Source organism: Daucus carota, chromosome 4 (genome assembly GCF_001625215.2).
Source record: "Daucus carota subsp. sativus chromosome 4, DH1 v3.0, whole genome shotgun sequence".
Taxonomy (NCBI): Eukaryota; Viridiplantae; Streptophyta; class Magnoliopsida; order Apiales; family Apiaceae; genus Daucus; species Daucus carota.
In genome coordinates this window covers 45,985,908-46,013,566 of record NC_030384.2, presented here as the reverse complement: position 1 = coordinate 46,013,566, position 27,659 = coordinate 45,985,908, and the positions used below count along the sequence as shown (strand labels likewise).

Below are 27,659 nucleotides of genomic sequence, written 5' to 3'. Positions count from 1 at the left end.
CCCTCATTAGTCATTATGCTCTAATCTCATTCCATCACAACCTCACTTCAGGCCATCTCTAACTGTGAAACTAGTTTTTGCCCTAAATCTTGATCCAAATTTAGACCAAATCATTTTTAAACTATTTAAACCATTTTGCTATTCTACAGTTTGGCCTAAATTTTGGTCCAAATTCATATATCAATATTTTATTCTTCTAACTATCCTTATATTGTTATTATAATCTTTTAACAATAATATAAGATTACATATTAATATCAAACACAATAAATTCAGTTAATTAATTAAATATACAAAAGATAAAAGGTTATTACTATTATATTACCAAAAAGATTTAGGCCGGTGAATAGTGTCAGCCTAAATTTAAGCCGGTACTGTTCACCGACCTAAATTTGGACCAAGATTTAGGTTACCGTTGAGAAGATTTAGGCCGAAAATGGTCCAAATTTGGACCTTTCAGTTGGATTTTTGGCCTAATGTTATTTACATGACAGCAGGTTAAAGTCGAATATTAATAATATATATTTTTCCTTTATTTGAAAAATAATATATATTTTGGATTTGCAGTAAAAATGTGTTTGGAGAAGGGAGTTCTAGAATAAGACGTTTTTTCATAATGGATGATAGTATATATTCTTTTACATTAATCAAATATTTAAAATTAAAATTATTCAACAAGAAATTTTTGTTGACGATATGCTTTAACCCTGCATATCACCAAAGATGCCTACTTTTCAACAAATGAAAATCGTTGTCCCCATTTCTACACAACACAAACGCAAGTATTCTTTGTAGTTTTTAATCCCTATTAAAACATGATCATGCTAACTAGGCTGTCAATATTCTGCTGTAAAATACGCCAGCACACTGAAAACCCTCTCTGGCTCACCGCTAACAGCCTGACATGGCGCTGGCCTGGTGGTTGGGTTGGGGCTGTCATAGGCCTATTTTTCATCACCATGAGATGTTTTAGCGTTTTAATGAATACATTTTGTCAAAAAAAATAAAATATGTATGTTTTACAAATTTGAATTTAAGGAATAAAATTTAACTATTAAAGATAAACGAAATCAATATTTTAGAAGATTCAAAACTAAAATAATTGACCGTAAAATAATACATTTGACTTTAATATTAAAATCGAATTTCATTCTATTTATCTAGTTAGAACAATGTACTCATCTTATTATCATAACCAGATCGTGGTGTTTATTATCAATTTTTATTTTGTGAGAATAATATTTTGATTCGGTTTCTCTTGTTATTGCAACTAGACTCGGAATGATGCCATCGACATATAAATGATTTTTTAACAAGGCAATATGTAAAAGTATTTTTTCTTGTTGTATTTTGTGAATAGAATTATTCATTTAAATATATATTAAATTATCGCTTGTTTGATTCAGACATAACAAACTTTTGCTCATTACATGCAAGTGATTTAATTTGATCACTAGTTTAAAATTTTGTATCAAGTAAATCGATTATCGCTGATTAAACTAATAAAAAATCTAAAATTTTAAATAAATAAATTGATTCAGATCAATGATAATATTAAATTAGATTTTATAATAAATATTAAATTGATGTATTTTGATCAAACTAATGATAATTTTAACATTATCCTTTTATTATCTTTTTTGAGAATGATCCTTTTATTATCCTAAAAATTCTTCCACTACAGTTTCTAAATATCGATACCATGATTACCGAAGCTGAGTTAGTTGACCAAACAAAGCGTGACCGAATAATATTGTAATGGGATATTGGGATATATGGACAGATAATATATCTGGTTGGTCCATCAATTTCTGCGATTTTCCTTGTGAGATATCGACATCTATATTTTTTTCCCAAGAAGACAAAATTGCATTTATTCGTGACGTGTGTTGATGTGAATGCGATTAATGTGTGACATGTAAATGGGTTAATGCTCTATTTCATCACTGTACTAGACAAAAATTTTCAGTTGACCTACCGAGTCAAAAAAGTTTTCAGTCAACTAATTGTACCATTAAAAACTTTCAAATAGGCCACTCCGTTAATCTCCGTTAAGTTTTTAAAGGATTAATTCTCTATTTCATCACTATACTCGATCAAAATTTTTAGTTCACCTACCGACTGAAGTACAACTTTACAAGCCTCTGTTAAGACAAAGACAAATGTGTTCGTGAGTACTCAAACATTAATACAACATGTTAATATGAGTATTCAAATGAGATAAGAATTTGGAATCCACCGAAAGAGATTTAATATTTAGCTTCAACCCAATGGAAAACTAAGCAACCTCACCCATAAAATCATGTAAATTTTACTTCAAATGCCAACTTACAGACTGCTAAATTGAAAATTATAACCCTTCTAAAACCATTGAACTAATTCTGCAACAGAAGCCCAAACCAGGAGACTACCAGCAAGATATGATGCCACTTCTATCTAGACGACTCATTATTTATAAAAATAGATAAAAGGAATTTTTAAAACTAACTAGGTCAATCAGAGTAGAGTGTAATTCACAATAGCCTACAACGAAAAGCATTGTGTAGCGAAATAAAACATGGCATGCATAAAATCTAAAAGACTAAAACTGATCACATGTCCGTTTAGAAGCAATCCCTACTATAGCATAGAGTTGATGTTACAACCCAGTAGCCACAAGCAGCAATTTCCAAATTAAAAGCAAACTAATACAATTCAAAAGAAAAGCCCATCCTAAAGAAGAAGCATAACTATTCATCATCAGGTTTGGCTGCTTCTTTGATTTCCTCGGTACTACTGGATCTATTGAGCAAGTGGACTGCTTGGTTTTTCTCCTGGGTTAAAACATGCAATGCAGCAGAGAAACCATGCAATTCCGTTAAAGTTAACGGAATCTGTTAAAGTCAAACACATACTTAACGGCGCTGAAATATTTTTTATGCTTAATCTCGTGATTGAAAGTTTTTAAATACTTTATTATGTAAATGAAAACTTTTTTGACTCGGTAGGCCAACTGAAAGTTTTGGTCCAGTAGAGTGACGAAATAGAGCATTAACCCGCATGTAAATTGAGCAGGATTGATAAGTACAGATTAAACGGTTGTAAGTTTGTAGAAAAGGCCTTCACAATCGGAACTTAGGACAAAATAAGAAGACAATTTGAGTTGGTCTAGTTTAATATTGTACAGGGCCGAACTAGATCCATTATTGCGGGCTTCGACAGTGGGCTTGGAAGGACCTACGGCTTCGGCCTCAGTCCAACGTCTTTTTCTGTGTTGTACATATTGAAAATCACATGCATTTGGTACTCTAAGAGCAAGTCCAACAGTGTCCTAGTTGAAGCCCTAAATATAATATAAAAAATTATGTCCTAGTAGTTTAGGACATATTCAACCAACTTCAACTCCAACAATGTGCCTTATTTTCTCTATTTGTTTAATATTTTATTATTAAAAGTTCACTTTCATCATTAAAACATAATATAAAGTAGAGAGAGAAAGAAGGTGTAGATAGAAATTTATTATAAAATATGGGATAGGGCAAGGAGAGAGTGCCTCAAAAATAGGGCTTGAAGGAGTTGTCTTAGTGATATAAGGCATCACTAGGACATTGTTGGAGCAGTCTTTTTTATCAAATGCCTTAAATTTTAACTTAGGACAACAATTTGAGGCACTCTTGGACTTGCTCTAATTAGTTATCTTTTAATCGAAAACAAAAACTAACTTTTTCAAATACAGAAAAAATATATACTAAACTAAATATAATTTAACTTTTTCCTTATTTTATTAATTATATAATAATTAATATACATACATTACAACTAAATTTTGATTAACTTAGTTACACCCACGGTCAAATTAGACAACTGAATAGAGACATAAATTTTCTCATACTTCAAATCAAATGATACAGATTTTTGATCAATCAACCGAGAGTTGCTCTGAACAACTGAATTAAACATTAGACAAAGAAAGTAATAATTATTAGGATCAAACTCAAAATATGGATAACAAAAATGTTTTTATTGTGTTTGGTCGGAAAAATGAAATGAAATAAAATGATTAAAAATAATTAAAAATAGTTGAGGTAGGAGGTGTGAAAAATAGTTGAACAAGTTAGACTTGGAGATCATAATATTTTATATTAACAAGTTTTCTAGACGACAGAGGTGAAAATCGTAATATTTCATAAGAGTCACATTACCAGTTTTTATTCTGATGATTATACATATAATTTTACATTCAAACGACTCGCGCACATTCCATCATGTCGTTAACCTGTTAAAAATTGTTCTTGGAAATCAAATTTTAGTAGGAAAAGATTGTATAATAAATTATAATATATAAATTTAAGACGAAGGATATATTTACAGTTATTTCACAAAATATCGTACCAGAAAATTCTGTCAATCGAGTACGATCTCTCACCGATAAAACTGGGAACTTGAATGACTATTATTGGAGCACGAACGGACGAACCAGTACAGCCTCTCTCACAATATTTATGATTTCTTGTAAATACAGAAGAGTGCTTATAAGATGTCGAGACATATTAATCGAGTAATGAATAGGTAAAACATTCAACGAGCATCTGTCTAATCTGACTGAGCTTTCTTGTTGCGGTGCATAAAGTATTTATTATGCATCTGACTGAGTCCCTCATAAACAGGCCTTTCTGACACATATAACTGACTCAAGTCAGCCCCCCTTCCTTACTGTTTTAACTCTTCTGCGACTTTTTAAACTTTATGCTAAAACTCCATATTCTGCAGCACTGCGCAACTCTCTCACCTCTGTGTCCGGTCGAGTATACCGCTACTCCCTCCGTCCCCCTCAATTGTTTACATTGGAGGGGGACACGGAGACCAAGACAATGTATGAAAAATGAGTAAAGTTAGATGAAAAGTGGGTAAAGTGGTGAGACCCATCAATATTTAATAATAGATTTGAGCTAGTGGAGGAAAGTAGTGGGTGTAATAGTAGTTTTTATTGTTAAATATGAGATAGTGGGAGAAGATAGTGGGTGTAATGATGAAAAAAACTTACTATTTATGTTAATATAAAGAAATGAGAGGGACATCCCAAAATAGTAACCGTAAAGAAATGAAATGAGAGGGACAGAGGGAGTACATTCTATCACGGAATGACGTGTTAAATAAATACATTCACTGTTCATTTTATTTTTTAGTTCAAATCCTCAATCGGAGGACGAGTGTGGTGCCATCGTTGTTGTGTAATTTGTAAATGTTGATGCGAATACTTATGCCAGATGATTTTCAGTTTTTATTTTTTGTATGAGTTGAGACTGACAAGTTACGTTCGAGTTCAAGTGGGATTGACGAGTATGAGTTGAAAAATTGATCTAATTAAGATTTGATTAGAAATTTTATGGGTCTGAATATATATTCAATCCAAACCTGATACATGAATAATTTTAAATTTTTTTAATAAATATTTTATTTTAATAATAAATAAATAAATATTTTCATTCAAATAAGTTAATTTTTATGAAATGAAATAATTTTTTCTAATTTAAATTATATATATATATTTTATAATTATGTTATAGATACAATTTCACTTGAATCCGAATTCAATAAAAAAATGACTTATTATGTCTCGGATTAATTTTGAATAAACAATTCAATCACAATAAACTCAAATCTAAAATCATTGTTTAACGGGTTAAATTGTTTCGGGTAAGGCATCTCGGATTCGACATGATATTGACGCGAGTGCATTTGATTTAGAATGGAAAAGGAGTTTTGGTAGGGTGGCATCCGAATGATACATCACGTCAGTCAGATTCAACAGAGCTAACACAATAAATAAACCCCAGGTTTCCAACTAAATTTCCAAATACTCATCCACTAGCTGACAGAACACTATATTCTGAATATCTTCGCAGCGTCAATACCGTTTTCACACACACACCACACCGCCCCATGTTAAAGACCAATTTCCTAGATGCAAACATATTAGAGTACTATAATAATATATGTTTCGGGTTTTAAAATTATACAAAAATAATTTAGGATAATCACAGTTCAGTCATTTTGACAAAATAATCCTATTGATTTGAAAATGAAACGGAGACGAAAAATCGAAAATAAATAATTAATATTGTCCGAATTACTAAGACTAGTTTTTGGGGGCTCAAGGAGGCAAGTAAAACTAAATAGCTTTGGCTCTGCAGAATATAACAGCAAATGGAGGAGCTTGGGCAGAAACTGGTTCTCATTTCTAAAAAAAGACAGAATATATCGTTTTGCTGCGATCTTTATTGTTTTTTAAGCATCGAAGTTGCCGATATCTCAGATTCCATTTCAGACTGACAACATAAAGTCGCTGCTCATTCACATTATTCTACAACCACTTTATTTTTAGCCTAATAGGAGTATACAGTAACCTCTCCATCGTACTAATATTCAAGATTTTATTAATTTATCAAAACTTTTAGTTAATAAATGTTAAATATGTATTATCACTCTTATGTTGAGATTAAAAAAATTTATAGTTTAAATATAAATTTCTCATAAATTATTAACATATCGGAATCAAGGTTTTATTGTACCAAGACCGCAGCTACAGCTCAAGACTCAAAGCTTGTTGGGTAGTTATGTAAATAAAGAATTTCGTTCAGGTATAACAACCAACAAGTACAATCACACAAGAACCCAGGGTTACTTGCTTACATATGGGCCATGGCAATGGATATGATACTTATTCAGAATGGAATGTGGAGCAGAGTTTATTATTTTTATTTTAAAATACACTGCCATAACAAAATTAAAGTATAATACTGTAATGTTTTACTTAACCTCGATGAAACTCTCTGTGTTTGTTAAGTGGTCTGTCCCTAGCCACAAAACCGAGTCTGTAAAACCCTGTAGCTCCAGTGAAAAAAAGGCCTTCACACATGTGTCTGCATTTTCTGATTCTTTTCTCTTTAGATAAAGCTTGCTCTTAAGCAAAAGTCCTCTTGTTCTAAATCTCTAGATATTTGGCAATTGGCATGGAGCTGCAGCTGAATCAATGGAGAGAGCAGCTAAAGAAGGATGAGGCAGACCAAGAAGCAAAGCTGGCAGGGCTCTTTCTATCTCAAAACCATCATCACTATTCTTCAGCTCTTCCATTATTTGCACCTGATGCTGATGAGCCCACCTGCACCAAACTGTCAACTTATTCACCTTCCTCTGCTACTGCACTATCAAGTAATACAATAAACCTGGCTTCTTGCTACCCCTTTTCTGTTAATATAATAAGTTGAGTGATTGATGTTTGTGGTTTAGGTTATAAATATGGGAGAAAACAAGGAGTGGGAGGTGGAAGAAGTTGCTTTAGTATGGGGCAGTGGAAGGAGCTTGAATTGCAGGCCTTGATCTTCAGGCATATCATAAATGGTGCTTCTATTCCTCCTCAACTCATTCACCTCCTCATCACCAACAAAAGCTTTATTCTCTCCTCACCTTCTCCTCCTTATTACCAATACCCGCCTGCCTGTAAGTTTCCTCTTGCTACATATTGTCAATTCTTATCATTAGATGAGCCAGACCCTGCTCTAAGCGGGATATACTGGGTACGTTTGGTTTTGTTTATTATGTACGGCACAAGTTTAGTTGGTGATTTTGGTGCCATTTTGCAAGTTTGTTATTATGGGTAGTTCCTAAAGAGGATTGGACTAATGATGTATATAAAATACTTAAATTCAATATATTTTATCAATGTTGTACCAAAAAAAAGGCTCATTTTTCTAGTTCAGTGCCAAATGCAATAAAACTATGAACTTTGAAGCTACAAAGTTTTTCAAAGAACTTACAAATCCACATAGGCTAAATTGATAAACATTGACATGAAAACTATTAGGGCTATAGATAATGAAGTTTGTTTATGGAACCAGGGATGCAATCTTGGGAAAAGAGTGCTATGGATCCCGAACCAGGTAGATGCAGGAGGACTGATGGGAAAAAATGGAGGTGCTCGAAAGACGCTGTGGCTGGTCACAAATACTGTGATCGCCACGTTCACCGTGGTAGAAACCGTTCAAGAAAGCCCGTGGAAAGTCCCACTCACAAACCTGCTGCTAAGCCTAATGCCAGTCCTGCTATTCCTGGTTCCGCCACTGATAACAACGGTAACAGAGGTCTGTTCAAGTCGAATACCATGTCGCCAATGTCAGCTGAGCCCCTGACATTCATCGGCGGTGGAAGCACCAGTTTCCCTCTATCCAGGCCTTCAAATTCCCCTGATGTTCTCCATTTCAACCAAAGGTATCCATTCTTTCACTTTTTGTCTCTACTTGTCACATGTTTCCTTTAAAGAGGAAAGGGAAACAGCTAGTAGAATCACTTGCAATTTGCACAACATTTAAAGATGCTTGCCCCCGACAGGGGAGAAACTCAACTTGCTATCGATCTAATGATCTTAGGAATAACATTAACATGGAGCTTGGGGTCCCATAATAATACTATCTATCAAAGTAAGATTGTGCTTCAGGCTGATGAAAAATCAGCATGGCCCGCTGAACATGGTTTCTGGCAAAAGAATGAAATGTAGACAAATAGTAGGGCCCTCTTTTTAGATCACACTTTCGGACAAGGAATCATTTGGAATTTTATTTTCGACAATCTCTAAATTAAAGTGAGCGGATGTTAAATTTATTCGAGTTATCATTTCAGCATGAGTTCGCTTTGTGTGTTGCAGGTCAGTTGAATCTTTAGCTGAAACTAAAGGTCTATCAAATATGGATTCATCTGAGGCTGATAAATCTGATAGCCAGACTCTTCGCCACTTCTTCGACGATTGGCCTAGAGCAATTCAAGAGCCTAGAAATACCATGCATAATGCCAGTGTCGGAACCTCTCTGTCAATATCAGTTCCTGGAAAAACACCAACTTCTGATGTTTCACTAAAATTGTTCCCTTGTATCGGGGAAGAGGCAGAGTCTGGCTCTGGAGAAGGAAATGGTGAAAGAGAGGGATCCCAATTGCACTGGGGAACTACATGGGGAGGAAACCAGATGGGCGGACCATTGGCAGAAGCCTTGAGATCATCAAGCTCTACTTCATCGCCTCTGAGTGTTCTGCACCAGCTGCGTGCTTCTACGTGAGAAACACAAGCCATATCAACCCTTCAGGCTTGAGCTGATTTGGCAGGGAAAGATTTTCTGGCTTCTATATGGAAACAGCAGTCTGTTTTTCTGTTGTCTGTACTTCGTAGTCCAGCATTAGTTGTGTATAAATTTCATTCGCGCCTTGGTTCAACTATCCCTGTAGACTAGTTTGTTTTTGGCTTGTAATTATACAGTCGCAAGCATCAGACGGATTGAGGTTGAGGTTCATGGATCGTTGTTAAGTTTTTCTACTTGATAATCTTAACATGTTTTCAAGTGTGTTTATTCACGAGACTGGTCAGAAATTCCAAAAAGACTACGATTTAAGATCAGAGTATCCGTGGAAAGGTCAATTTATTCAAATATCAGTATATTATCACCACGACATTAACAATAGTACATAAACAGGTGGAAGGAAACATCGCATAAGCCGTCCACTTTATTGCCACATGTATGTAAAGATAATGCAAGTAACATTTTGAAGACAACAAACCATTTGGCGAGTCTCAGTTATTTGAGTACTTCATCGGTATCACGGATGATTGTCATTGAAGGAAGCACAAGTGCAGCAATTGGATTATGCTCTAGTTCGCCACTCTCATCAATAATCAGTCGAAGGCCTTCGGTGTAGAGCTTCCCATGGTGACCGCTTACCACAATAGTTGAATCTTTCATCAGTTCCTGGCATATATAATACAAGACAATAAGGAATTTATTATTTTTTTGAGCAAAAGTTCAGTTCTATGAGACAAGTTTAGTACAATCAGATTTTGTCCGGCTGACAAACAAAACAGAATCACAACACAGGGCCATAGATCACTCCACTCCGAAGTCTTCGACCTTTATTAAATGATATTTTAAGAGAGAGTTCATTAGGAGTAACAAGTTTTAACATCAGCTAAAATCTTACTGTAGACAATAATGCTTTCAGCATATCAGCTTAAAACAAGAAAGAAAATGCAACTAAATATTATTGTCATATTTTTTCTGATAAGAATATTAATGTCATCTTTTAGTCTCAAACTAAAAATGTAATTTTAAATCCTGATAAACCAATATTAAAAAGAATTTCAAAGAGGAAGAAAATGTAGCCTGGAGGAAACATATACCTCTGGCATCTCCCAGACATCTTTTCTGCCGCTGAGAGCATCCACCCTAGGAATCCTGGTGTCCCTGGCTCTAAGGTATGTGAGTTGTTCTTCTACCCCTCTTTTCTTTCCCAATCCAGCATGCACAGCAATTAATTTACAAAATTTGAATCCTTCCTGTGTCTCTATGCAAACATTATCCTGGAATATATTGGTGGATAAATAACCCTTAAGTTAATTAATTTTGCAACATTTATGACATAATGAATAATACTATCACTATCAGGCACCGTCCAGACCAAAGCACAGTGTATTTCCCATAGTTAAGTTTAATCAAAATACCATGTATTAATCTTTTGTAGCTAACAATGGCAACAAATTGTAAAAGCATAAATCTGACCTCTTCATGGACCCAAACCAAATCAGCAAGAAACTTCTTGTGCTCAGCTGGAACTGCCTTGATTAGATCTGTAGCCAACAATCCAACTCAACTACAAACTGATCACAACTAAATTATAGAGTACCGAAAAAATAACATCCCATGCCGTTTTGTTTATAGCCTAATGCCAAGACTCCTCGCCCTTCGTTACAAATAGTAATGAGTTCGTCCTCTCTTCCCGTCCCCTTGTGATGTAAACTATAAAATCTAATGCACTGACAATGCAATATGTCAAACACGCCAAAAAACAAACGACACTCTAACCGAAAAACAATTACCTTAATTAAGTAAATTCTTGAATTCTTGTTTTATGGAAGTACAGCAACACATCAAACTGTTCTAGTCCTAGAAGATAAATACGAGGAAGAAATTCCTTTCTAATAAGAAGCTCAAAACAAAAAAGCACTATGACCAACAAAGATGAACTGAAACCAGAACTCGCAATTAAAATGAACCCTGGTACTCAAGTGGATTAGGTACAAGTTGATTATTATTGATTAAATAACCCTAAATCATCTTAAACTTGCCGATTAAAGCATCCCAATCAAGCCATAAAAAATAAAGCACATAGAAGGGGGGGTTGGGAAGAAATCATACCAGCCGAGCCGTGGGGAACCCCATAAGATTCAAAAGTGGGAGCAGCATCATAAAGTGATCCCTTAAAATCAGTATTTTTAGCAGGATTAAATCCACTTATTCTCCCAGCCCATCTTCTGCCCTGCACATGCATTCTCTCATACCCTTCCCTTTATACCAACCTTCTCACTCCTCGTTCGCCTCATACTCACTCCACGTAGCAGAAAACTTGGACCCGTCGACAGGCGCAGGAAGAATTCCGAGAAATGCTGCGAAAGCCAGGTCGTGATTTCCGCACAGATATACATGGGTCTGTTTTGGGTATTTTGAGGGCAACGATATTAGAAAGTCGAGAACTTTTGGAGTATCAAAACCCCGATCACAGTAATCACCCAAGAAAATGATTAAAGCAGATTGAAAATCAGTTGAGTCGATCTGGCTTTCGAGATTGGACCACAAATTTTGCAGCTTGACGATATGCCCATGAATGTCGCCAATGCAGCATACCACTCTCTGCTTGTTCTGCATGTATTTTAAGCCCACTAGATGTGCTTCCATATTTTTTTTGACAAAAAAGCTTATACTTGGTTGGATAAAAGGATTTGTCATACTATATTTATACTTGCAACGAATGACATTGGGATAAACATGTGAAATCCAAATGCCAATGTAGAGACCCGTGTAAGAAACCATAGAAGCATTGTCTACACTACAACATAGTACTACTTGTCATTCTAATGTCAGTACCAAACTCCTGTGACAATTCCCCACGATAGAGGGAACCTAATTTCATTGATCATGTACTTGAAAAGCCAAAAATACCAAACTGCCCGGGGTACAATGTACATGAACACCTAACTATTGGGTATATGCCCTTGTCTATGTTAGGTTTGACTGAAGAAAGCTTGAACTATGTCTCTGCTGTCACAGCATATCCTCTACAAATTAATAATGTCAGAATGTTGCCGACATGATCTCTGGCTGAAATATTGTTAAGTTTCAGAGATTCTGATTTATCTTATTTTATAACTGTAAGATAAATTTCTCTTTTAATTTATTTTTTTGCTATAAAAGTTGACATTACTAGTATATTTTGTTCCTGCAATTTAATTTGATGATGAATATCAAAATGGCGATAATAGTTCATGAATCTGTTTGTTTTAAAATACACTAAAGTTACATTCATTGTACACATGATATATATAACTCATAATTCATAAATAGTAATTACAAAGACATAGCTCAAAACTACAAATAATTGCACGTGTAAGGAAAATCTGACATGAAATGCTAAATCATCTCAATTTTAATAAGAAAGAAGTGATACTGGATTCAGATATTACGAAGATTATACATTGAATTAAGTACATCTGACTGATAAGAGTGAAATTACTAATTTACATAATATTGTAAATATGATATCTTTAGAAAGTATTATCATGTATTATTAGCAATCCATGATTTGCAAGACTGACAATGCTTATTGCCATACCATAATATAGTGCACGCGTGCTATAGTTATAATCCTAACACAACAAAACTGAGATTACATTAAAACCCTAACGGCCATAAGATTAGTCTGTGCGCCCTCTATGTTGACGGTCAAACAAAAAGTGTGGAATCATGGTTGAAGGTCAATCATATACTGCAAAATACTCATCTAGTGTGGCATCTAGACAATTAGTGTAGACACAAAATATCGGTCAGCAGAATAGTACAAGACACCTCTTAACAAGGGCCTGAGGTGTTAGTATTTGAACAATCTACTCGACATGATTTACAGACTAAAGTATTCCTATTTCTTCTGCTTTGACTAGCAGTGCAATCTCTATCCACAGGCTCCTACAGGGACTTCACATATATGTGTTCCTTTGAGATAGCTAAGATTTATTTAATTCATCAAGTTAAGAAGAACATATAATAAAAGCAATGAGCATTGCAGGAATATAGTACACTAAAATATTTATCCTAATACACATCAGCATATTCAATAATAAAAGTAGCAGAATGAAGTTAAAAGCCAAGCTGGATCTTGCAGAATAGACTCCACATAGAATGCATAGTACAATAAACTTTAACTGACCGACAAAATACATGATATAGAAGAGAACATATCTCATGCTTCAACCAGATATTGGTGGAATCATAGTGACGATCAGTGGAGCGTGGACTCAGATACTAATTTTTTGGTTGATCTGTATCACGGACAATTGTCATCGAAGGCAGTACAACGGCCGCAACTGGATTATGCTCTAGTCCGCCACCCTCATCAATAATCAGTCTATGACCTTCAATGTGAAGTTTCCCATGGTGACCACTTACCACAATAGTTGAACTTTTAGCTAGATCCTGACAGATATGACAGACAAAAACAACTCAGGTTTATTACTTTTCTGAGAAAATTATTCAGTTTTACGAGGCTGTCTCAGTTAGTCTGTTCAACGATAATAAGCATTTTGGTCACATCAGTGCAGAAAAATACAAGCAATATCAGAAGTTCCTCTGCTGTAAAAAGAAGAACTACAAAGAGGGGCCACAAGCCCTCCACACAAAAGTTATAGACCTTATTAATGAATTTCAGGAATATTATTCGTAATATGTCTTCAACATTATTACAAATCTAAAATCCCTATGTTGTCATACTAATCAACTTAATATAGGAACATGCATAACAGAGATGTTAATTCCACTTTATACTCTAAAACAAAAAACGCACCTTTAAATTGTGACCAGACAATATGAGAATGAATTTCTGTATCTGAGAGCGATAAATTTACCTCCGGCAAATCCCAAACATTTTTTCTTCCACTAAGCGCCTCCACCTTAGGAATACTGGTGTCCTTGGCTCTCAGGTATGTTAGTTGTTCTTCTACCCCTCTCTTCTTTTCCAGTCCAGCATGCACAGCTATTAATCTGCACTGTTTAATTCCTTCCCGAGTCTTAATGCAAACATTATCCTATGGAATGAAAATATTTATAAGAAATTCGATATGTTCACGCTTGTTTGCCATATTAAACAAAAAATGATGAACAAAACTATCCAGCACTGTCCAGTGCAGAGCAAAATGTATTTCCTAAGTACAGTAAAATCATATCATAAGTACTTTAGCTAGCAATGGAAAAGCATAGAAGTCTGACCTCTTCATGGACCCAAACCATATTAGCCAGAAACTTCTTGTGCTCAACAGGAACTGCCTTGATAAGATCTGTACACAATGAAACCACTTTTAACTAAAAACTGATTACACAAGTAATCTTTACTGGATAATATAGAAAATACAGTCACGAAAATGACAGTACACGAATAACAAAAATCTTCATATTAGTTGACCCTTGCAATTTGTTATTACTTATTATGGAAGTACATCAAACTGGTCTCGTCTATAATGATACATACAAAGAAAAGAAAGAAAGAATACAATTATAGCCTAAAATCATGATCGAATTTTCTATGGTGCGCCCATGGGCACACAATAGTCACTAACTCCCATGAGAATACTAACTTTTGATTGGTGGATGAATAATAAATGTTAATGGCCCCCCTGCATTTACATCAATTGCACCAATCAAAATAAGCCATTTTCATGAGAGTTGGTGCTTATTGTGTGCCTTTGGGCACACACTAGAAAGACCGAATCATGATTAATAAAGTAATTTGATTGCTAAAACCAGATCTTGCATTCGAATTCCACCCATTCCTATTGTTGTGGAAAATATCAAAGCGCAGTTCAATTTTTGGCCAAAAAATATAGTGGAAACAATCCATAACATATTATCCGTACTTGCTGTACAGTTTTTCCGCCGGTTCAAATACTTCACAATGTAGTAGTAGCAGCATATTCCTATTTAATAATAGAATCAGCTCAGAAAACACCGTCTAATGTTTTCAACCTACACTTTTTGCCAAGTCTGTCTACACAATTGTTATTTACTTCCACAGTAAAACCATCGGAAATTGTGTAGTCATGATTGATGTAAACACTGGCATAAGTTCCCTGAATTTTGTGAACTAGATAAAAATGATATGTAACATCGGTTACATCTTGTTTAGCTACCTTTTATGGGATACCTACCATTGTTATCTGGCCTTTCCTTATTTTCTGGTATATTAGTCGTTGAAAATAACTTATTTACCCATTTTCGCTATCCCTTCACAAATAGTTCTCTGTAATGACCTTAAGTGACTCTTGATCTGTTATGTTGGAAAATGATAGAGAACAGCGAAAAACCACTTAAACTTTGTTCACCATGATTGCATGTGGATAATTGTTGCATGCTATGAATTACAAGTTTTTGGGATAGCATTAAGGCATAAGTATGTGCCTTCTAGACCGAATCACATGTAGCAAAATTGTTGCACCGTGTAACATAGTTCAAGTATACCGAATCAGAGAATTTAAATTATTTCATCAAGGATGATCTATAGTAATTCTTTACACATACTACACGGACTTGTGCGTTCTTTTATTACTCATCACCTAAAATCATACTACTTTTTTTTACTAGCAAATAGCATGCGTACTATAATTTCAAGGTCTGTGTGCGCTTTTCCCACCACTGCCCGACTGGGGGGGGGGGGGGGGGGGGGGTTTCATGGTTAATGAGGCAAATTAACGAGAATCAGAACCGTTTGCTAGTGTTGGGATTAGAAATTTAGTTGGTTAGAATGAGAATCTATTTTATATTAGGGTGTTGGCCCTGTCAGTCACAATGATTCAGAGGAAGGCCCTAATAGTCACAATCCATTAAAATGGCCCCGAATGTCACCCCAAAACGCGTCTTCAGCAGGCATTTAGAGTAAACGTCACTTCGCTTCACGTTTTGAGGATCAGGAGTTACAAAACGGGAGTTCGTCCCACGTTCTAGGGTTTCTTCATTGGGCTTTTTTAATGGGCCTTAATAAACATAGGTTTAACTTACGTTTAACGTATGTAATAAATGAAAAACGTTACTTTATGTAACGTTTTTTATTCAAGCCTAAAATATTTTACGGCCCTAAGCCCTCAATCCTAAACTCTAACCGTCAGCCAATTTGATTTAAAATATAAATTAATCATTCTAAAACCCAAAACCAAACCTAAACCCTAAATGTTAACGATTGTAAATTTATTTATTCCGCCGGTTTCTCGGCTTCAGTGCCTTCGACCCTTCAGCCTCGCATTAATTAGGGTTTAGGTACTCCCTCAATCCTAAACCCTAACGTTCGGCCAATTAATTTACAGTACGAATTAATCATTCTGCAACCCAAACTTAAACCCTAAATATTAACGATTGTAAATTTATTTATTCCGCCGGTTTCTCGGCTTCAGGGCCTTCGGCCCTTCAGCCTCGCATTAATTAGGGTTTAGGCTCGAGGGTGTAGGGCCGTTGGATTTAGGCTCGAGGGAGTAGGGCCTAACGGCCCTACACCCTCAATCCTAAACCCTAACCGTCAGTCAATTTAATTTAAAGTATAAATTAATCATTTTAAATACAAATATAAACCCTATATGTTAATTATTAATAAATATTTTTTTCCGGTTTCTCAGATTCAGGGTCTCACGCCTAAAGTCTCGAGTTAATTAGGGTTTAGACTCGAGCATTTTGGGGAAGCCAAAAATGTAACTTAATAATAATACACATGTTTTTAGATCAAGACAATACAAGTTCTTTTATAAACATAACTTAGAGTTACGTTTCTAGCTTTTCTAAAATAGAGAACGTCGCTGCGTGGACGTTTTTTGTATTATTATTAAACGTGAGTTGAAGTGGCGTTGTAGGGCGTTGTAGGGTGACAGAGAGGGCCTTCTTTTTGGATCGTGACAATTGGGTCATTTAGTGTCAAAATCGTGACACCGAGGGCCATTTCTCTTTATATTAGATGCCTAAACCATTCTCTGCCAGCATCTTTGAATTTCATATCATTCTCATTCCCGATTCCCGTTCTCGTGAACCATCCAAACACCCCCTGAATACGCATCGTTGCTAACAAAGATTACAAATTAACTCTAGTCATCCTAAAAAGTAAAAAAAAACCCAGATCAAACATATCCAACCGTACAAAATCAAAGAAGCAGCAAAAGAACAAACCAAACCCCGAAAACCAAAAAGTGAACAAGCAAAAGCATACCAGGTGATCCATGTGGAACCCATAAGATTCAAAAGTTGGGCCAGCATCATAAATGGACCCCTTATACTCACTCTTCGAAACAGGACCAAGCCCACTCATTTTCCCGGCCCATCTTCTAGACTGCACATGCATTCTCTCATACTCCAAGTCTTTATACCACCCTTCTCTCTCCTCATTCGCCTCATACTCACTCCACGTGTCACTAAAATGGGCCCCACCGGCCGGCGCCGGAAGAGCTCCGACAAAACCGGCGAAAGCAAGGTCGTGATTTCCGGAGAGAAAAACATGAGTTTGTTGAGGGTATTTCGAGGGCAGAGAGATGAGAAAGTCGAGAACTTGGGAGGTGTTGTTACCACGGTCACAGTAATCACCCAAGAAAATGATGAGAGCTGAGTTGAAATCAGATGGGCCGATTTGGGCTTGGAGATTGGAGCATAGAGATTGGAGCTTGGTGATGTGGCCGTGAATGTCGCCGATGCAGCAGACTGTTCTGGGCTCGGTGGGCTTGTGCTTTTGGTCCATTTTTCCTAGGTGAGTTGATGTTGTCAAGGCGAATAGGCGATGTGATTGTGCTCACTTTTATGCTGTTGTAAAATTGAAAAAAATAATTAAAATGTGTGGACTGAATATTTCATTTTAATAATCTCACGACAATATAAGTTGAATATTATTTCCTAGTTAATCATCTTCCGCTAACTATTATTCTCGGTAATATATATAATGTCATACGAATATTAGAATCAGTATAATATAAAATTAAGCAGGGATATATGATGATGTAAGAACCATTCTATTTATGCCGTTCAGTTAATATCCGAAAAGTTGCAAATTTTACCTATTTATCGTCAATGTATTCCATTTTAAAGTTTTTTGAATTTATACAAATATCATGATCATCATAAATTACTAATTTATAATAGATTATTATTTTATTACTAATTTTATGTCTAAAAATGTAAAGTATCAATAAATGTATTAAATTAAAAATTATTTTCCACCTGTAAATAAGTCAATTCATTTTTATAGAAATATACAACTTATTTTAAATATATAACTACTTATTTGAGACTAAATCACGTGATTTACTTGTAAATTGTTGTAATAAAATATTCGCTCCATTCCATTTTAACTGTCCTGTTTAATTTTTGAATGGTCAAATTAACCAAATTTTGACTGAGATTACACGTTTAAAATATATTTTTAAAGGAAAAAAATTATATCATCATAAAATACATATAATATACTATAAAATGTAAGTTTTAGTTTTTTAAAATAATAACAAATTTGTTATTTATGCTTGGTTAAAAATTGGTCATTGATATTATCAAAAAAAAATAAAAAAATTGGTCATTGAAAGTCGGACGGGATGGAAGGAGTATAATCAAAGTATCAAAAGGTCGATTCACTATTACAAACATCACCGTTTATTTATTACTCGTAGCGCAATATTAAGCATAGTACATAATTCATCAACTGAGAACACCATTGCCAATACACAACTAAGTAAGCATACTGGAAGTGACATTTCCATGACAGTGAAGTAGTGGACCGCTGAGCAGAGGGTCCGAATAATCACTTGAGCACATGAGTATCGCGGACAATTGTCATGGACGGAAGCACAATAGCAGCCATCGGATTATACTCTCGTCCGCCGCTCTCATCGATGATCAGTCGAAGGCCTTGGCTGTGGAGCTTTCCATGGTGGCCGCTTACCACTATAGTTGCTGCATTACTCAGATCCTGGCATAAACATCAGACAACAAATATCAACGTACAAAATGCACCAACAAATACGAAAAATAGGGAAAATTAGAAAGGGGCAAGCATGCACCTCAGGCATATCCCAGACGTTTTCTCTGCCGCTAAGGGCCTCCACCTTAGGAATGCTGGTGTCCCTGGCTTTCAGATATCTCAGCTGTTCTTCTACACCTCTCTTCTTTTCCAATCCAGCATGCACAGCTATTAATTTGTACTCTGTGATTCCTTCCGCAGTCTCTATGCCGACATTTTCCTGAAAAATCAAACAAAAATTATATATATAAAATAAACACTAGCTGAGCACGATTGAATAGCCCACTAGTTAGGTGTTTATCCTCTGTTGGCCCAGGTCGTGAGTTTGACTCTGCCTCGGCTTGGAAATATTTTTAAACAAATACTCAAACCGTAAGGCTATAAGTCATATTGGTCAAAAAAAAAAACTAGCTCTTTTGCTGTACTTTACAGTTCACATGAAAGGATGACCCTAAAATTTCATAGAGGTCAGCTAATTAAGTTCGTAATGTACAGAAATCTGACCTCTTCATGAACCCAAACCAAATCAGCAAGAAACTTCTTGTGTTCAGGAGGAACTGCCTTCATTAGATCTGTACAAACAAACAATTATTTCATTGTTTTAGGCCGCGCAACTCTGCACGTTTATAATAGAAGGGCATACCAGGTGAGCCATGAGGAACCCCATAAGATTCGAAAGTCGGAGCAGCATCATAAAGTGATCCCATGAGCGCGAAACCTTTGCCAGTGAACCCACTTTTCTTCCCACCCCACTTTCTAGATTGAACATGCATTCTCTCGTACCCTTCTTCTTTGTACCACCCTTCTCTCGCCTCATTCATCTCAAACCCACTCCACGTATCCGAAAACTTGGACCCGTCCGCAGGCTCCGGAAGAACTCCGAGGAAGCCTGCGAAAGCAAAGTCATGATTCCCACACAGAAAAACATGGGTTTGCTTAGGGTATTTAGAAGGCAGAGAAATGAGAAAATCAAGAACTTTGGAAGTGTTGGGACCACGGTCACAGTAATCGCCCAAGAAAATGATCAAAGCAGATTGAAAATGAGATGGGTCGATTTGGGTTTCGAGATTGGACCATAAGCTTTGGAGCTTGTCGATGTGTCCGTGAATGTCGCCAATGCAGCAGACAATTCTATGAGTGTTGGGCTTGCATGCTGGGTTCTCCATTACACTAATCTCTGCGGAAATTGCAATAGCGTGGTTTTAACTTCTCAGCTCTAGTACAAGGTTTCCTTATATAGGCGCAGATAATACGGTTTATCTCGTCCACTTTACTTATCTAATATCATGCATACGTTAATATCATGCATGTTATAAAATGACGCAAGTTAATCTAGGTTTATGTTGTACACTCGTACTATGTGAGATGTGACAAATCAGTAGCTTGGTGGGGTCATGGCTGAGTAAGCATGCACGCGTAGAAAGGGGCCAGCCGGCCCACGAGATAATGTTGTTGCTTTTTCTTCTTTAACAAGATTTCCCATGTGATGTTCTGCTTCTGCACCCTAGTTACCGTGTCAAACCAGAACTTCTTGAATTCTTCTCCTCGCCATTGCCAATTATATGCTGCTGATGTGTAAATGAATAATGGAATATGGGCCAAACGGGCTTCATCATCTACGAGTCTTCAAATGGGCCAGTCCACTAATTAATCCAATGTGCAGGAGTCCAGTTCATTAATCTATTCAAGTCGGGGTAAGTATAGTTTCATTGTTGCATAGGAGTGTGTCTTATTCAACTGCACTAAACTATGTTTCATATCTATGAAAGTCTAGGTAAGTGTACTTACCAAATATAAAACTGATTATTAATGATTGAAAAGACATTCTCTTTTAGCCTGTCCGAAGATGATAACAAGATGTTTGTTATGAATAAAGTTGGAGTGTTGGAGATAATACAAAAGGTAACAAACTCTATTAAAATGATAATTGTATTTTTCTACACTACTTATCACACACCTAACACATTAATGGCATTTTATGTATCCACGTAACAAATAATTTGTTAATGAAGGTGGTCTCATCTAGTTCAAGTACTTTCCTGCTATTTTCTCTCATTTTGGACTGTCATATGCTTAACACTATAAAAGTACCTGCAAAACTGGAGTAAATTTGGACTAGAATTTGCCTTAATCTCTTATCAAATTATTCTTAACAATGGCGGAGAAGTACTTTAAGTACGTGATCCTTGGTGGCGGCGTTTCGGCTGTGAGTACTCGTTTAATTTTGAAATTTTTATTTGTTGTCATGAAATTATATGCATTTTTCTGAGTTCACGTATGATTTGTGTCATGCTGCTTCAGGGTTATGCTGTTAGGGAGTTTGTAAACCAAGGAGTTAAACCAGGCGAGCTGGCGATAATCTCCAAAGAGTCGGTATGCAAAATTGATTATAGAATATGACGAATAATTTCTGTATATTAAATGTATTTGTCGAACACATCAGACTATCAGAGTGCTGACCATTAATTAATATGCTTTCGTTAGCAAGATATTCTATGTTACTCTGACTCGTGATACTGGGCTGATTAATGCACTCTCAGGTTGCTCCTTATGAACGTCCTGCTCTCAGCAAGGCATACTTTTTTCCTCAAGGTATGTTTGAACTTGTAAATGGCATTCTTGTATCAATTTAATCTCCATTTATGTTTTTCCTACTCGAGGTCTCTGTAATTGGTATAGAGTCACCCGGTTATGTTTCGTTCTTTTAACAGGACCTGCAAGACTCCCAGGCTTTCATGTGTGCGCGGGAACTGGAGGGGACATTTTGCTTCCGGAGTGGTATTCAGCGAAAGGTAATGCTCTGAAGCAGGTGTTGCAAAAATTTACTATAATACACGCGAATCTAAGTTCATTTTTTTATTATAGGGATATCGTTGATTCTTAGCACAGAAATAGTGAAAGCGGACCTTGCTTCAAAAACTTTGACAAGTGCAAACGGAGATATGTTTAAATATCAAATTCTAATTATTGCAACTGGTTCCACGGTAAGCACTTACCATCTTTAAGTCTCTGTATATGAATTAGTTAATCTATTTACGTTTTTTCTCTTTATCTGATGCTATTGTTCTGATGTTGTGTCATGTAGGCGACAAAACTAACAGATCACGGTGTGCCAGGGGCTGATGCCAAGAACATATTTTACTTGAGAGACATTGAAGAGGCCGAGACACTTGCAAAAGCTATTAAAGCAGAAAACAGAAAGGTTGTGATTGTTGGGGGTGGATACATTGGTCTTGAGCTTAGTGCAGTAATGAAGATCAACAATTTAGATGTCACAATGGTTTATCCCGGACCATGGTGCAGTAAGTAGAGACTACTTTTTTGTTCATGTATCTTAGTAACTTAATAGATATATCTAGTTGTTGAGTTTCTGATATCTATGCATCTACAGTGCCTCGACTTTTTACTGCTGAGCTAGCATCATTTTACGAGGGATATTATGCAAGCAAAGGAGTCCAGATCATTAAAGGAACAGCAGCCGCAGGATTTAATAGCGATACTAATGGAGATGTATGTGCAGCCAATAAAGTCTTATCACAATGTAGCTTGTGGTCTTTAGTTGAAAGTTTAGATACTGAATTACACTTTTGTGTCTCGCATAATAGGTAAAGGAAGTAAAACTTAAGAACGAGAGGGTACTGGAAGCCGATATTGTTGTTGTTGGTGTTGGAGGAAGGCCTCTTACAACATTGTTTAAAGGACAGCTTGAAGAGGATAAAGGGGGATTCAAGGTATGTCTAACTGAATGGTCGAAGATCAGCAATCCTAAGACGCGCTAAATCTTTTCTTTCTGAACTGCTTATGGAATTACTTGCTTCTTTTAGATTTTTGAAATTTGAAATGTCCTGTTTTGTGAAGATAATTTAAATTTCATGTTAAATTTCATTACAGACTGATGCATTCTTCAAGACTAGTGTTCCTGAAGTATATGCTGTTGGTGACGTCGCAAGTTTCCCCATGAAACTATATAATGACACTCGAAGAGTTGAACATGTTGATCATGCCCACAAATCAGCTGAGCAGGCTGTAAAGGTAGGTAGATGCTTCATTCCATGTTGCTAAAATATGGTTTTATCATGATGCAATCATGTAAGTGTCATCAATTTGCGAAGTTCATCCAGTGAACTTGTAACATCCCACGTATGTTAGATAAAGAGTATTTGAGCCTTTATAAGCCGAGTAGAGCTTTGATACCATTTATAACATCCCAAACCATACTATACACGACTCAGCTTAAAAGTGCAATCTTTGTGATGCAGGGTATATTCGCAAGCGAGCAGGGGAAATTAATTGACGAATACGACTACCTGCCGTACTTTTATTCTCGTGCATTTGATCTGTCATGGCAATTTTACGGTGACAATGTGGGTGAAGCAGTGCTTTTCGGTGACAACAATCCAGCCTCAGAAAATCCCAAGTTCGGTTCCTACTGGATCAAAGACGGGAAAGTAATGGGAGTATTTCTAGAGAACGGAAGTGCTGCAGAGAACAAGGCCATTGCCAAAGTGGCCAGGCTACAACCTGCAGTTGACAGTTTGGACTTGTTAGCAACTGATGCTCTCAACTTTGCCTGCAACATCTAGTTGCTCTTTCGTATTTCTTTTTTCAATAATTTCGTTCTGTATATTTGTTTTATTATTCGGATCACATAAACGACATCTATTTGTCCTTTTCTATTGGTCCGGTCTGTTGTAAAATTTTATTACCCAGTATCGGGTTAATTATGTAAACAAAGAAAAATAATCCGAACACCTTTTTTATTGTGAGAATACTCCTTATTTATGACGGTTGGTTTGTTTTGGGCCATTGCAAATAAGCAATATCCAAAATAATTTCTAATAGCAAAAGTATTAGTAGAAACACTGTTTGGGTCTTTAGTAACCCGGCCCATGTTAAAACTCACACAAAAGTTGCACTCAATAGTTAATAAACGAAACGCCGAATATAAAAAAACAGGATCTCGCACATTAGAGTCATTTAATTGGGTAAATTTGTTGCTAGGGTTTTGCGAAAAAAGATGAAGGTGATCGCTGCTTATTTGCTCGCTGTTTTGGGTGGCAACACATCCCCCACTGCTGATGATATCAAGAACATTCTCGGATCTGGTACTTTCAATCGATTAAAAACTTTAATCTAGGGTTCCGTTTAATTTTTATTTGTGCATTTTTACTGGGGGTAATTTTTTGTTGGTTAAATTTTCGGAGATCTGTGTTTGGTTTGGATTATTACGATGTGATGATACTTTCGTGTGTATTGGCTGATTGTGATCTGGGAGGGCCACACATGTTTTTCTTGTTTATTTTACTGTTGTGAATTGCGATGCTCTGCTGCATGGGCATGGTGACCCGGTCTCTCAGAGTATCGAAAATATTATTTTAGAAATTTTCGAGATGCCACCAAAATACTTAATAAATCGCACATCTTAGATCTACACGCATTTCGCTTATGGAACAAAATTTATGATGTACAAATAAATATATATTGGAGTTGAGATAGTAAACGTGTCTAGTGTAAGTAATTAATTGTATTATTGAATAGATTTCAGTTGTTATTAAGGGCGAATAATATGTTATTAAGGGCGAATAATATACGATTCTTAATAGCAGCGTTTTTTATTTAATTTTAACTTTAGTACTATTTCATAAACATGGATGAACAGAAAAATGAGGCCCTGAAATTTAGAGTACTTGGTGCAGATGCTGGTTTGCTGAATGCTAAAATCTTACTTACATCCTCACTTCTATTTCATTTGGAGTGATATTTGTTAAGGATAGTTGGTGGTTCTGTGTAGGTTTGTCGATTTTTTTTTTATTTGTTTGTGTTATGTCCAGATGTTGGCTTTCAATAGTTAATGCTTTGCATATATATTTATGTCAATTATATCTGGTATACAGTTGGAGCTGAAGCTGAGGATGACCGAATTGAATTGCTTCTGTCTCAAGTTAAGGGCAAGGATATTACAGAACTCATTGCATCTGGACGAGAAAAGTTGGCGTCTGTCCCTTCTGGTGGCGCTGGTGCTGTGGCTGTAGCTGCACCTGCTACTGGTGGAGCCGCTCCTCCTGCTGCAGCAGAGGCCAAGAAAGAAGAAAAGGCGGAGGATGAGGGAGAATCTGATGATGTGAGTACTGAGTACAATCTTAATACCACTGTGATTAGCTCTTACCGCAATTTGTTTTATTATACTATTGTTGTTATACTTAAGTATCAATTTCACCATCTAATTGAAATTTTGACTTCGAATAACAATAGAACTCATGCTCTAATTTGCAATAGTCTAATAGTTAAGCATATTGATGTTAGGATATTTTTGCATTTCTGATGCATGTATATAGAAGGAAGATGCTTATGGAGTTATGTATTTGACATAATATCACTTTGTGCAGGACATGTGCCTCAGCCTTTTTGATTAAGCTGGGAGTTGGTAGAGGCTCTTCTTATGTGAAGTGATCTCAGTTAATCTTTTAGAGACTCTGTTATATAATTGAATAACTGCTATCAGTTTAGATGGTGTGATGGCATCTAACGACTGTTGTTGTCTTGTTGACTTGTTGGTATTTGGTTGGACCTTTTGTTGTTCTTGAATCTAGTAGATCATTCTCGAATTTAACATTCTTGTTACTCCTTGATAGATTGCCTTATGAGTCTTAGAGTGAACAGGGAATCTTTAGTAGTGACCAGTACCAATAAACATGGACCAAGTATGCATATACAGAAGTACTCAACCCTTAGTATGCATGGTGTACCATTCTAGAATCTCGCTAATATGTAGTACTTCATATATATGTTAGAATATGATACCAGAAATCTTTTAGTGTAATTTCTGACATCATCCTGGCAATTTTATTTTATTTTATTTTTTGCTAGATATCCAGGCCATTTTATTAACTTCAAAGTTTCTAGAAAACTAACTTTAATATAGGGTCAGAAAAGGTTTTCAATGCGTGCACAAATTATATGTGATGGTTCACTTGTAGTTAGAAGTTGTTGTAGGTAGGATGTGCTTATAATCTTCCACAGGACAGGGTGTTGTGCTTCAACCAATAACATATCTTTATTTGTTTAGTTTAGAGGAAGTCAGGACTTGTTATCTCCCGTATATCTATATATAGTGCGAGTATGTACATTGAGTGTGAGATTAAACACAAATCACCACAGTGTCATAGTAGTCTCGAGTCTTAAACGCAAAGCCTGTGATCGCTCCCTGCTTTGATCTGTAAAGTGGAGTCCCATGATATGCAGTATAGCAGGCAATGCAGACCAACTCATATTTCCACTTAATTACTGGTGACATCATTTACTCACTCCTGAAAACTAGAGATAAGTTATTGTTAATGTCAGCCGATGTTAGATACGTCTCTATGAGTTATTCCCTCCATTTCTAAACTTATATTTTATCTTGACATGTTGCATTTATCAATCTGTATTTGTTAAAGTAAATTTGTTTCCAGTTTACCAATGGGTTTTGCTGGGGAATATATTGTTATTGTGTTTGTAATTTGTGTGTGGGTACTGTGATAATATAAACGTTGAAAATGGGGAGAATTATATGTAATGGAAACTGGCAGGCGAGCACCTACATGGTAATAGTGGTGGTCATTTCACTCTCGTGCTGAACTCAGATATTTGCTCTTTACCGCACAATTTTGCCCATTACATGGACATGTACTGATATGCTGTATTCATGTGTAATTCAAGAAACTACAAAGTTCTGCTCTTTCCATCATGTGTTGTCATTTTGAGTTGAGGTATGTTTATCTTGTAGCAAAGCATGTCGAGGGAAAATTGTAATTTTCTCTGCCAAAGTGACATAAATGGAGATTAATACAGAGCTCCAATTTATGTTTCTTTATATTGCATTGAATGTGTAGAAATATAGTATATGTAAACCCTTGAGAACAAATATTTTGTCTTTGAGGTGCTCGATAGAATACTCTTAAAATCACAGCTGATAGCAGTGAAACCAGGGAAATCCTAAAATCCTACCATTACTAAGTTTAAGAAGAAATGTGTAATCATAGTACTCCCTCCGTCCCTATTTATCTGTCCACTTTGGAAGTGAAAATTTGTCCCTATTTATCTGTCCATTTATACTTTCAAAACTAATTTAATGATAGTTTTTCAAATATATCTCTATAATTTCAATTTTCAAGGCTTGACTTATTTAAAACTTGGTTGAATTCATGTTTTCAAGACATAAAGTAGGGGTATTCCACCATTTTCAAGATATTAATTTGAGGTATTTAATGAAAAAGTTTATACAATCAATTATTCCTTGGTATGTGTTTTTTTTTCCAAAATGGACAGATAAAAAGGGACGGAGGGAGTAATATATTATGATTAATGTTCCTATTAATAAAGCCGTTATTTTGAGACGGAATGAGTAATAAAGAGAGCGTAATTGGTTTGACCGACTTCGACCTGGGGTTTTGGATGGTGTGGTCACCGGTCAGTCGTTATTGGTGTGTCAAGGTCCTTGGCCTATAGGCAGTAGTGTGATCTGGGACAGCTTTGAATAAAACGGGTCATGCCAATTTAAAACCATACAAGTAGTAGTTGACAGCAAC

General features: G+C 35.9%; 4 protein-coding genes and 2 pseudogenes across 4 annotated transcripts; 3 read left to right on the top strand and 3 right to left on the bottom strand.

Annotated features, from left to right (window-relative positions):
- Nucleotides 1–6,797: 6,797 nt before the first annotated feature.
- On the top strand, nt 6,798–9,317 carry LOC108219122 (growth-regulating factor 3). Its single transcript, XM_017392412.2, has 4 exons — nt 6,798–7,191; nt 7,270–7,479; nt 7,878–8,247; nt 8,681–9,317. Exons 1-4 carry the CDS (start codon nt 6,993–6,995, stop codon nt 9,084–9,086), a joined length of 1,185 nt encoding a protein of 394 aa, XP_017247901.1. The 5' UTR covers nt 6,798–6,992; the 3' UTR covers nt 9,087–9,317.
- A 109-nt stretch (nt 9,318–9,426) lies between these two features.
- On the bottom strand, nt 9,427–12,500 carry LOC108219123 (tyrosine-protein phosphatase RLPH2-like; annotated as a pseudogene).
- A 700-nt stretch (nt 12,501–13,200) lies between these two features.
- On the bottom strand, nt 13,201–17,906 carry LOC108219124 (tyrosine-protein phosphatase RLPH2-like; annotated as a pseudogene).
- Nucleotides 17,907–18,707: 801 nt separating this feature from the next.
- LOC108219554 (tyrosine-protein phosphatase RLPH2) lies at nt 18,708–20,319 on the bottom strand. The gene is made up of 4 exons (XM_017393057.2): nt 19,736–20,319; nt 19,597–19,664; nt 19,133–19,312; nt 18,708–19,041 (listed from the first exon to the last, which is right to left on the bottom strand). Exons 1-4 carry the CDS (start codon nt 20,256–20,258, stop codon nt 18,874–18,876), a joined length of 939 nt encoding a protein of 312 aa, XP_017248546.1. The 5' UTR covers nt 20,259–20,319; the 3' UTR covers nt 18,708–18,873.
- A 791-nt stretch (nt 20,320–21,110) lies between these two features.
- On the top strand, nt 21,111–23,861 carry LOC108219553 (monodehydroascorbate reductase). The gene is made up of 10 exons (XM_017393056.2): nt 21,111–21,298; nt 21,394–21,465; nt 21,633–21,684; nt 21,804–21,884; nt 21,958–22,076; nt 22,178–22,394; nt 22,484–22,602; nt 22,698–22,823; nt 22,984–23,124; nt 23,352–23,861. Exons 1-10 carry the CDS (start codon nt 21,248–21,250, stop codon nt 23,673–23,675), a joined length of 1,302 nt encoding a protein of 433 aa, XP_017248545.1. The 5' UTR covers nt 21,111–21,247; the 3' UTR covers nt 23,676–23,861.
- A 137-nt stretch (nt 23,862–23,998) lies between these two features.
- On the top strand, nt 23,999–25,702 carry LOC108219555 (large ribosomal subunit protein P2). The gene is made up of 3 exons (XM_017393058.2): nt 23,999–24,197; nt 24,987–25,213; nt 25,479–25,702. The coding sequence occupies exons 1-3, from the start codon at nt 24,110–24,112 to the stop codon at nt 25,503–25,505; spliced, it is 342 nt and encodes a 113-aa protein (XP_017248547.1). The 5' UTR covers nt 23,999–24,109; the 3' UTR covers nt 25,506–25,702.
- The last annotated feature ends 1,957 nt before the right edge of the window (nt 25,703–27,659 follow it).